General features: G+C 42.5%; 1 protein-coding gene across 1 annotated transcript; it reads right to left on the bottom strand.

Annotated features, from left to right (window-relative positions):
- Positions 1–489: 489 nt before the first annotated feature.
- LOC115667749 (protein CELLULOSE SYNTHASE INTERACTIVE 3) lies at positions 490–11750 on the bottom strand. Its single transcript, XM_030589294.2, has 7 exons — positions 10996–11750; positions 10161–10352; positions 6793–9859; positions 2721–5265; positions 1862–2316; positions 1455–1571; positions 490–1164 (listed from the first exon to the last, which is right to left on the bottom strand). Exons 2-7 carry the CDS (start codon positions 10220–10222, stop codon positions 1003–1005), a joined length of 6408 nt encoding a protein of 2135 aa, XP_030445154.1. The 5' UTR covers positions 10223–10352; positions 10996–11750; the 3' UTR covers positions 490–1002.
- Positions 11751–12122: the final 372 nt, after the last annotated feature.

The raw sequence follows: 12122 nt of genomic DNA, 5'->3' as shown, positions 1-12122 counted from the left end.
TTAAATCCAATCGGCCTCATGTAGATGATGAAACATTGAAACCCACTTGATTTAACGGTCCAGATAGACCCAGGTACATGCACCTGGTCCGTCTTACACGGATTTTGGAAATAACTATATGCGAGTCAATTCCAGGTCAAGCTGTCTATAATCGAAGAGGTAAAACCCACCCCCACCGCAAATTTCTTCCATCAGAACCATTTATCTCTCACGACCTTTAATTCGGATTAATCTCATAAGATGGAACTTAATGTCTAGTAAAATAAGTAGGAATGAGAAGTTAAGGATCACCTTCTTGTCTTCCTGCTTCCATTGGACCATAGGCAAGATCAGAAGGTTTGCAAAATCTGAACTTGTTAGAGGCAAGGTTTAAAAAATACACATGGAATTCCAAAGAATACAATAAATAATCAATAAAATTGCACCAGATACCAAACTGCCAGAGGAGGCAATGGCCCCTGCTAGCCCTCGGACATTCAGCCTCTGAACTCAACGAACGAATCTCTTATTTGAGAGATTTTGCAACTCCAGAAGAAATATTTCAAACAACCTATACATCCACTTCTGAGACCAAAACAAAAGCGAATGCGAATGCTTGCAGAGAGGATTTGCCTCATGAAAGATCACAAGCATGACGCGAGTACAACAATTTCGTCAGCTAAGAGCAGCACTATCGGCAAAATTCGATTACTACTGCCAATTTCTGCAAGGATTTTTAACTTGCTAGATCCTAGAAGACTGACCTGTACAGTAGATCTATAATTTAGCTTTAGAAGGCTAAAGCGAAAATCCCACGACTCTTATGGCCTCTGCTAGTTTGCGTAAGTTTTATACTGTACACCCCTCCAGCAGCACCATGCATCAGACTACAAAACTGAAGCTTTAAATGACAAATAATTACAAGCAAATCAACATCCTGCACACTATTACTGATCAATTTTCCAGCTAACTTCATGACCTTGCCGTCTTCTGATTTTCATCAGGGAAATTAACTTAATCCCCTCATATGTCATCACCTGGTGTCCCGTTGGACCAGATAATCTCTATTTCAAGCGTTCGGGAAGATCCATCTTTGTTGCTCTCGTGATTAAGACTGAACAATCCACTGTATACTCCTTCTGTCACAACTTTGTCTATTTGGATAGTCACTCTCCCGAGAGTTGCCTGAAAAGGGACACATCTCATGTCAGATCGAAGAACATGATAGTGGTCGGGACAACTTTTGGCTGTATGTGCTACTTGCTCACCCAAGTTCAAGTACAGATTACCATGTAGGACTATAGAGCATGATAATAAGTTTTTAAGAGTTAAGCATGTATCGAACACACAGTTACATTTATTTAAAGAATTGCCTGGTAAAGGTGCTGGTCGATAACATGAACTGCATATATTCATTGCAATAATAAGTGTCTAGGTTGATATGCTTCAACATAGAGTGGTCAGAGCACACAGACCTTCCCAAACGTGTTTTTGCTTTTGCAAATGATATGCAGTTTCTGTCCTTTTGGAGGCACATCAAAAGCCCAAGTGAAACCTTCTTTCCATTCTGGACAGATGCTGTGGTTAACCACCTGAGGGAGGAAAATAAAAAAGAAACGAAAAAAGAACACTTTTATGAGAGTTGCAAAATTAAAAATATCAGTGTCTAGATGCAAATGTAGATGCATACTTCATAATCTAAATAGCCAGAGTTTTCAACTTATAGCATGCCAATATTAACTGTTCAAGAACTAAACTAAAAGTATTGGGATCAAGCCTCCTAAGCTCCTACCATTAACAAAAAAAAAAATACATCAAAGCCATGCCGATGAGGTGAAAAGATATTGTTGGTAAACGATTTTTATCATGAAAGAAATGTTACCTTTGTTTGTCGTGCAGGAGCATTGCCTATTGTCAGTCGACAGAAGGCATTTGTGCTACCCATGGCCTGTTTTAAGTTGTTCCCTCGCTTAATGGTCACTGTCAAACATCCCGGTAAGCAGTGGAGAAGGCTGTCCGCCCTATCATGGAAACTAGGTGGGCAAGTTTTCATCAACATCTGAAGTATCGGAATGGCATCTGATGCTATCATGGCCTGTGACTTTGCTATGTCCAAAGCCATCGAGGACCAAGATTGTTTCAACAAACATAGAGTGTCCAAAACAGATTCCTGAGCCGTCTCACTACCAGATTTGAGGGCATTTACCAAGTGCGGAATACATAAGGTAGCAGCTTCAGATACATGAAGCTTAGGGAAGTTCATGAAAATCACATTCAGAGTTCTCAAGACCTCCTCATTGATGGTTGCTGCTGACCACAATTCCTTCTCCAGTGCAGCTGCAAAAGAAACAGGGGCACAATTTGATATATGATGAAGTAAAAAGGGAAAGTTCTGTACATCTATCAAAACTGAGAAACAAAATGGTGAGACAAAGAAGGCAGTGAACATGCAGTGGAAAAAGTAATATAGGTCCAAAACTAAATGTTTGATATATTGGATCGTAATTTTGCAGTCAATAAGAGGGTTGGATTCTCACCAATAGCCAACCCAATATTATTAAAATTGAAGGACAAAGAATACCACCGAGAAAATCTGGACAGATGGCATACATGGCATCAATGCATTAGGCATGCAAAGTTTTTGGTCAATGACAACGTAAAGCCAGGAACATACATGAAAAGAGAAGAAGTATCGACCCTTGATATGAGCTAAGGAATAATCAGTTACTCTGGTAATGTACCTGTCAATGATCTAATCAGTTCATTGGAGACATATTCTTGGAGGGTGTGATTAGAAAATAGAAATTTGATGAGCAATGCTGCCTGCCGAGCAATTTCTGAATGGGTAGACAGCAGCAGTTCCTGAATTACTAATATGCCACCTGCTTCTGCCACGGCCCGCCTGTTAGTTCTGCTATGCATGACAAAATTCTGCAGCGCACAAATTGCGACTATTGTCATATCTTCTGTAGGCTGATCTTCAAGCAAGCTTATCAAAGCACGACATGCAGAAACAGAAGCACTAGCTCTAGCATGTCCTTCATGCTGGGAGAGGTCCCCAAGTGCTAGAGCTGCAAGAAGTCTGCCAGACTCTGATCTAGTAAGTGGATCCAGCAGATACTGTGATAAAGGTGCTATAGCATACTTGGAGACTTTCATCTCTCGAACCCTAATATTGTTAAAAAATGCTTCAAGCAATTTACCAGATGCTTCCTCGCACTGATGAGATCTTAAAAGGTCTAGCAAAGCATCAATTGCTCCAGCTTCAGTCATCTGTTCAACACTTGAAGCATCATTCCTTTCATGAACTATCAAGGCATTGAGAGCAACTGTAACAGTGCTCTCCAGTGTTGAATGCAGCATTTTAACTAGGACAACAAGAGGAACTTTGAAATAATACTTTGCATTAGAGCGCAGAACATTAGAAAGAACTAAACCAGCTGACTCCCACAATGTATGTGGTGGCTGCGGGTCATCTTGCACGATAACCTTCGCAAGCTCGAATATACCACCAGCCTCTGCCACAGCCTTCGGCCAGCTAGTAGATATTTTCTCCAGTGCTTTTATTGCTGTTTGCTGCAAATTGAGGATACCGATTCCGGCAAGCTGCACAAGCGGCACAACCGCATTTTTTGTAGTGATGTCTTGCTGAAAATGTTCCTGGGCTAGAAGATGAGAGAGAAGTTCTGTGCCTAGCTGCTGGATGGCTTGAGATGGGGACTCCAAAAATGAAATCAATGGCTCTATTGCTTGGGAAGGAGTGAGTTTCAAAGTAGCGAGGCTCTGTGGCTTCTCCAGAATATTTACAAGTGCTTGCAAGGCACTGTGCTGTCCCCACAAGCTGAAGTCCGGAGAATGCAAAAGCGTGAAAAGAGGCTCTACTATTCTAGCTGCAGTTGAACCCCTGGCAATGGCACTGCTGTTGGTCAAAATGCGGAAGAGTTCTGCAATTGAGGAGCATAAGGAAATGGGTGCGACAGGGAGTTGCTCAAGACATCTGTCAATAATGTCAGCTTTAACCATAGCCAATTTGCAAGGAGTCCGGTCTTTCCCTAGTTTTATGAGAGCACAGATGCTGGCCTCAATGAGCCGATAATTTGTCCCAGAGACCAGGCCAACAATGAGATCTATGATATCAAGGGCTGAAGCATGGTCCACCAGTCTTTCATCGTCCAACAATTTCTCAAAAGCACATATCCCAGACTCCACTGCTGTACTTAATTTGGATTGCATAAGCATTATGAGGGGCTGAATGCATTTCAAGGCAATTGGGTCTGCCCTAACCTTTGCATCGCTATATAGAATAAAACAGAGTTCTGCAGCATCTCTCTTCAATTCCAAGCATGAAGCAGAGGATAAAATTCTATGTAGATTCTCAAGGGGGTTGCCTTCCACTTCAGTAAACACCACTGCTTTTACAGGATTTCCTGAAGTGAACTTCGTCAAGGCAGCAAGAGCTATCTCTTGCTCACTCTCTGATGCAGAATTTAGCATGTCAACTAATGGTTGAATAGCCTGCCTGGCCAAATCAGAGTCTCTGATGTTCTCAGCATCAAAAAGTTCATGAAGAGCCCTCGCAGCACTAAACCTCGAAGTCCTCGACCCCAGTCGCAGAACAGCTATGAGCTGATTCAGTGAACTAACTGATGCCTCATACCGGATGATCTCAGCATGCATATATAATATCCTCAATAAATCAGCTATGGTAGCTTCCGTTGAGTCTTGAGGGCTCAAAGACAGGTACTTCGTAAGAGCATCTAAAGCTCCAGCTTCAGCCATGATTAGCTTGTTCGTATCATTTCCTTCTGCAATACAAGTCAAGAGCTGAACAGCAACGGGAGGGGCACTGGGCCTATCAGGCATTGGTCTCAAGAGGTCCACCAACAAAGGTATAGATTTACGTGCAGTGGTGCCACTTTTTACATCTTCAAGTTTAAAAAGCTGCTCCAGAGCAAGTTGATCAGGGTTTCGTGACAAGAAAAATTCCTCTGACAAAGCAATGAGGTTAGGCATACCTGACTCCACATAACCAACCAAGTTTATCAATCCGGCAACAGCACCTGAATTTGCAATGGCAAGGTTTATTTCCATATTTCCATGGCAAACAAGACTAGCCATTGCTTGTGCAGCAAAGAATCTATCAATCACTTCATCAGATTGTAGCAGCTGAGCTAGTGAAGGGATAACACAGAGAGTTGCTGGAGACACTATAACATTTGCATCTTGAAATAGAATAGCTAACAGCAAGGCAGTAATCCTTATGCCCTCTGCATCCCCATATTCAGCCTGTAAATAAAACAGAAATTTGATCACGGACCTCATACTTCATCTCTTTGTCTAAATATCCCCTTCCCATTTGCAACTAAGAATGGCCCATTGTGTTGCAAATTGTCATCAGATTGTGCATTAATCTGAACCAGCCCTTAGTCCACTACGAAAATAGTGGCTAGTTATTTTGATACTGCGAAATAATAGCATATTTTCTTTTCAACATAGACTAAATTAAATAATTTCATCTGTCTAAATTAAATAATTTTAACCTCATCCAATACTAGTTTTCTTTTGGTCTGAACTTCATCCAATAGTTGGATTGTGCATTCTTTTCACTTCCTTTCTGTTTTTTTGTTTGTTTTTCAAGCCGATTTGCCTTGGTGTATATTGGCTCCTTAAAAATTTATACATTGGCATTTAAAGTTAGAAGTCACATGATATTGTTTGTTAATGTTTCAAAATTAAAACGGAAAAAGCCACAAAAAACCCCAAAGTATGCCCACTGTAACACATTTACCCTGAACTTTTTTTTGTGACATCAAAAACCCCAAATTATGCCTACTGTAACACATTTACCCTAAAATTTTTCTTGTGACATAAAAAATCCCAAACTTGTACCTATGTGACACATTTGTCCTCTGTCAAGGTTCCGTTAGACGATTTTTCAGCCAAAACAACATTATTTTTATTTCACTTAAGCTATGTGAGCACCATGTCAAAACCATTTGCTTTCTGGTGTCCATGTAGGTAGAATTTTAACGATTCTCATTGACAGAACTTTGACGGATGGTAAATGTGTCACACAGGTACAAATTTGGGATTTTTGGTATCACTAAAAAAAAGTTTAGGGTAAATGTGTTAAAGTAGGAGGCATAGTTTAGGGTTTTTGGTGGCTTTTGCCCAAATTAAAATGATTTTTTTCATTTTGGTGAAAAATACAGCATGTAACTACAATTCATCAACACACAAGCATGTTAGGGCAAAGTGGAATGACTTTCTTAAGTCTAGGGCTCAACTTGAGAAATCATGTTTTGGCTCCATGAAATAAAATATATTCTCCAACAATGAAAGCATCATATCTAGAAAATTTGACTTATGAATTGAGGGTCACAAGTACATGCACCGAATAAAAATTGCATCCTAGGGAATTATAGGTGCTGAACTAAGTGCCGTTGGTCATGGATATATTAAAAATTTGATAATCTTCAGAACTAACCAGAAAATTAAGGGCACGCTCTCTTGGCTATAATGCCTCGCTTGATTCTATGTGGCTTACATTATCTCTATCTCTGTACATTTTAAAAGAAAGTATGCATTTAATTGGCAAGTATCAGAAGAGTTAAAAGATGTATAAGAGACAGGATCTTAAGCTAAAGCCCCTAAATGACTGCTCATCACTTGATGCATTTCAATCTAATTTACCCGGCAACTGAATTGTTCGCAATGATCACCCAGTGGAAGACTACAGTGGTCGAAAAAGAATAAAAAATTTATCTCAATCCCAAGAAAATGAGAAAGCAATTGACAACAGAGTAACGCTACCTGGAGACCGGAAGTATGACTGGCCAGCTTGTCAGAAAGAGCCTCAAGCCCCTCCGCTTCCATAAGAATGAGTCTATTATTTTCATGTGAGGCCGCAATTATTGACAGCAACCACAAGGCAACAGTTCCTCCCAACACTGTGGCGGGATCAGAATTATCAGACTCATCCCCCTCCTGGAAAATGGTTCTTTCCATAAAACCTCTGGGAGTCCTAACTCCAATCTCTAAGCTGGAACAGCTGGAGTCATGCTTTGTCATATCCACTAATGTATATATTAGGGGTTTGAGGTATGCAGAAGACTCAAGCTCATCAAGAGACTGCTGTTTGTGCTCTTTTGCAGCACAAATTAACAGAGCAGGCCCCCCAACCCTCACTTCTAAGCTGGCTGAATTGATGATTCTATTAGCTAATGAATGAATAGATTGTGATCGTGCAATCAAAAGGTCACCAAGTACAGCTGGTTGATCCCCGCAAAGCCTAGACAGTATCTCTATGGCTTTATCTTGGACAAGAGGGGGGCTCACAGCCAGGCAGCGGACAACAGATTCTAAGCTTGCTGGAACCTCAGCAAGGACAGACCATGGGGGATAACTCAAGTTTGTGTCCTGTTTTGTCCTAGCCAAGAGTGCAACTACTTCCAGTGCATCCATAACATCAGTTCCATCCATGTCCATTGCGTTCAAAGAATCAACAAGGGCAAGAACGGTGAAGCGACAGTGAGCATTTCCTGTGAGCACATCACCCACTGGAAAATGCTTGAGTAATTGATTAAGTGCACATGATGCATTAATCTTGCCTTCCAGTGAACCTTCACCAAGTACTCTAGTCAAAGCAGAAACAACATCTTCAGCAAGAGCATCTGCGGCAATCTGGGGTTCACATAGAAGATTGGCAAGCGCAGCTACTGCAGTTTCAGCTGCTTCGATTGATGAACTTTTGGCCAAACTAATTAAAGGGTTTACATCCCCTTCAGTAATGCAAGACATTTTGTTAGCTAATTTACTCTTGGTGGGACGAGATAGAGCACTCAAAGCTCGTGCAGACTGAGTTGCAATCACTTGAGTATTGCTGGCCAAAAGTTTCATGCAGGGATGAATAATCTCATCAGTTGCTAGACTTTCACAAATGTCTTGTCTCATGCTAAATATATCTGCTAGAACAGAAGCAGAGCATTCTTGAGTCTCTTCATTTGATGAATTCAGAACCTCGACAAGAGTTTTTAACGCTTTATTTGCAGCAGACCCATTGCACACCAAATCGCTCCGGGATGCCAAAGTCAATACATGACCCAAAACCCTAATTATGTGAGATTTGGAACTGGGACCATCACCCAGGAGCAATGCTAATAACTGATTGATGGTGGGTGAATCTGCGGTCTGCACGATCTTTATGAGTGCCTTTGCTGATGCTCCTTGCCCATTCGGTCCACCACTCTTTAAAAGCCACAACAGTGATGAAATAGCTCCCGCACTTTCAACACAAGCACGGATATCATCACTATGGCAAGATAAGTTCCATAGAATGAGTGCAGCAATCTCTCGGGTTTTCTGCGATCCTGTTTCTAACAATTGCACCAATGGAGGGATCCCTCCAGCAGCGGTGATTGCCCACTTGCTGTCATCTACTTGGTTTGTCAGAAGTGCCAACAATTCAACAGCATATTCTTGATGCTGTTCGGCTGATAAACCCAGCAGTGATATTAGCAACTGTATTCCTTCCCTTTTTCCAATGGAGTCCCAAAGGCCCAACCCATCATAGCACAATCTAGTCAAGGAGAGTATCAAATACTCTTGTACATCTGGGGTTGCCATTGTCGTAAGTCCAATAAGCACCTTCTTCGCTTCAGCATGGTCAACCCATCTGGATAGACGAGGATTACCATATAGGCTGGCCATGGACTCTAGGATGCGCTCAACCAATTTATCATCCCGAGGCTTCAGTAGCGTGACTAGAATGTGTTCTATGTGCGTCACATTGAATGGTTCTTCCTCCACACTAGATGTTTGCTCAAACACCATCAAAGAATAAGCAAGTGCTCCGATTATGTCACCAACAGGTGCAGCTAAACGAGAAGACTGTGAGACCTCTCCGAGATAACAGACTAGCTCCGACATCCCACCACAAATGTTTGCTAAAGCTCGTGTCGCATGGCCCTGCAAAGCTTGGCCAAATCCTCCTTGCATACATTCTTTAGAAGGAGCGACTACAGCACCAATGAGAACTTGGATACCATCTGCATCCACAACAGCTTTCTTAGCTGTGGTTGACTTAGAAGAAAGAGCTTCCAAGGCATCAGCGGCACTAGCACGAACAGAAGCATCATTTTGCGGACCCACCAGTCGTAACAAAACTTTGACAGCTCCAGAATTTATCACTTTGGGAATGCTCTCGCTGAAAGCCAACATAAGACGGGCCAAAAGAGCAGCAGCATTTGATTGAGCAGCAGCATTATCAGAAGACAGAAGACCAATAATAATATCCACGCCCCCGGCCTCGAGTGTATCTTTCCAGTACCCATCCTTGTCACCACAGAGGTTCCTCAGTGCCCCAATAACAAAACCCTCAACCACTTTGTCTTGTTTGTTCTTTGGATCAAGTTGATCCCATAAGGTCGGTACCACACCTTCAGTAACAAATATCTTCATACCCACATGATCGCCTGAGAGCCCACCACCTGAGACTTCATATATTGCTTCAGCTGCTGCCTTTCTTGCTTCAGTCAATTCGGATTTCAAAAGTGAAAGCAATGGTGGAATGCAACCACCAAGAAGGACTCTCAAACGTAATTCTTCATCTTTGCCCAAAATGCTGAGTGTCATAGCAACATTAACTTTTGTCAAAGAGGTTCCACTCCTAAGAATTGATATGAACAACGGCATTGCTTGGGAATGAGAACCAATAAGCATCCTTGCATCCTTTCTTGCTTTGGCAATACTGAGTAGACGAGTTGTTATGAGCTCTTTTTCATGTGCTGTAGACATGTTGGCTTGCAGTTGCTCAATGAACTGAGCAACTGTGGCCATTGTGCTTTCTGTATCATCCAGTCCAGCTGCTCCATTTGACTCCCTATGACATAACACATAATTGTAGATTACTGTATGATGGCATGCTGTAAGAAAAGTGATTCGAAACATAAGCTCGCTACAGCCCCGCAACCCCCCTCCCCTCCCCCCCCCAAAAAAAAAAGGAAAAGGGAATAAAAGATACCAGGAGTGTAACAGAAATTTGAATTCTACCGGGTTCTTTTCAATAAGACCGGCAAACGAAAATAAGCACTTAAAAGCATGGATCCATCAAGGATTGCTTCTCCTTCACCTAATACTCTAATTAAAACCACATTGGCAAGATTTGGAGAAGAGATACTCACTGCAGATGAGAAGTCAATGGGACAGTAGACTCTCTTGGTCCGGGAGAAGCAGACTTTGACATCTGCACCAACTCTCTGCTTCAGCTTTTGCCCTTTACCTCCTGTGGATCAACGAAAACAATTCCACCTGGTCGACTTGTTCCTCTGCTCCATTCCACGTGGAGATGCAAAGTGCCGGATAAGACCTCGAAACTGCCGGAAACAAGTACCGATCAAGTTTTCAAAAAAAAATTGATAGTTGAGTCAAACAAAAGAATGGTGATTCAGCATCCATGTCCACACGCCCATATGTAACAAGAGCATCTGGAGTTTGAGAGATTGCAATCAATAGCTCTCTCTCTCTCTCTTAAAAAAAAAAATTCAATAACAGACGTGCATTCTGCAAGGCAGTAATGACCATACTAGGTCCACTGCTTTTATAATTTAGTCTACCACGTGACAGCGAACAAAATCATTCACTTTTCCTCGCAACACTCCATGGGCACATCACACATTCGTCCTGCTGTCTGAAAAACCAAGCGATTATCTGCTCATTAAAATTACCAAAGACATTTACCGACTTGATTATTCGTTCCCACTTCACTATCTTGACTCACATACCCAAGGGTGGGCCAGGGAACCCATCCGCGATGACTCCCCGACCTTCCCCAGAGGAATTCACGCAAGATCAGTAGCGATGCTAGAAGCACAATTATAACTAAAATATAGAAAAAGCAAGCCGATTTTTGAAATCCAAACGTGTTACAGCAATAATTTTAGTCAAATTAATACGCTGAAGCCTCGGGCAGCAGTCAAATCACTCTAGCAGTAAGCTCGTCAGACCAAGAAAGTGTACCTCTCAGGACGAAACCAAACTGATGTGCAAGAGCTCCTGCCGGCCAATAAAATAATTAATACACCTTCCAATGCCCACTTCAAATCCTCGCCATCGAATGCACTTAACTGAAATTCGCTTAAACACGAATAGATAGCACAGGTGACACCTCCCTCATCGCCCAAAACCAAGCCCTGGAGACCAAACGACGATCAACGAGCACGCCACAAGCATCGAGCCGCGACCGAATCCGATCTTCCCAGCCCACGCAATGCGCGATCGCGAACGAGCAGCCGCGCTCAAAAAAACCAAAAAAAAAAAAAAACCGACAACGCAGCCGATGGCAGGCGATTCGGCGAGCTCAAAACAAACGGGAACGGCGGAACGAATCGGAGAACGGGCGGGACGAGCAGATCGGATCGGACGCAGCCGCCGCGGAATCTAGGGCAAAAGAGAGAGAGACGTCACTTCTTCCTTTTCGTCTCGTCCCGTCCCCGCCAAGTGGATTGGATGGACGCTTCCGACGCGAGAGAGAGAGAGAATGCATGCGCCGAGAAGAGCGAACACGCACGAAAGAACGGACGCAACGCGGCCGCCACGACGCCGCCGCCGCCGCCACCGACGCCGGCACAGCCACCTCCTTCCCGCCGGCGGTGCACCCTAGAGAGAGAAAGAACAGAGAGAGAGAGAGAGAGAGAGAGAGGGAGAATCTTCGGGAGCAAATCCAGTCCAGCTCGGAGCCGAAATCGAGTGTGCAGCGACGAAGAGAGAGAGAGAGAGAGTCGGTGTCAATTCGTTTCTTTTTCAACGTGCGATCGGTGCCTTTTTGCTCTTCTTCTTACCTCTGTCATTTTCTTTTCGTTTTCCTTCTAATTTTTTTCTAGTTTTTTTTTTCCTCTCTTATATTATTTTATCTTTTTTCTTCTTTTTTGATTTTTTTTTCCTCCTCTCTTTATTTTATTTGATAATAAAGCAAACCGTGAAATGATTGGATTTCGACACTCGACCTAAGTCTAATCACTTACTTTTCGTGCATTTAATAATTGGAGCGAGAACAAGTAGTCATCGTGACACGAATCATTTCTTTTTTCTGTTTTTTTATTTTATTAATTTTCGAGAACTGATTTTGAACAAAAATCCGTTTGACA

The sequence above is a fragment of the Syzygium oleosum genome, unplaced genomic scaffold, assembly GCF_021117445.2.
Source record: "Syzygium oleosum isolate NSW1041296 unplaced genomic scaffold, Sole_v2.1 Sole_v2.02, whole genome shotgun sequence".
Classification (NCBI taxonomy): Eukaryota; Viridiplantae; Streptophyta; class Magnoliopsida; order Myrtales; family Myrtaceae; genus Syzygium; species Syzygium oleosum.
This window is presented reverse-complemented; position numbering and strand designations above follow the sequence as displayed.

Excerpts from the sequence above, each read along its gene's own strand:
- LOC115667749 (XM_030589294.2), bottom strand. The coding sequence starts at position 10,222 with ATGTCAAAGTCTGCTTCTCCCGGACCAAGAGAGTCTACTGTCCCATTG. Across the intron at positions 9,860-10,160 it reads CCATTGACTTCTCATCTGCA|GGAGTCAAATGGAGCAGCTG; the intron begins GTGAGTATCTCT and ends GTTATGTCATAG. Across the intron at positions 1,165-1,454 it reads GCAAAAACACGTTTGGGAAG|GCAACTCTCGGGAGAGTGAC; the intron begins GTCTGTGTGCTC and ends GTCCCTTTTCAG.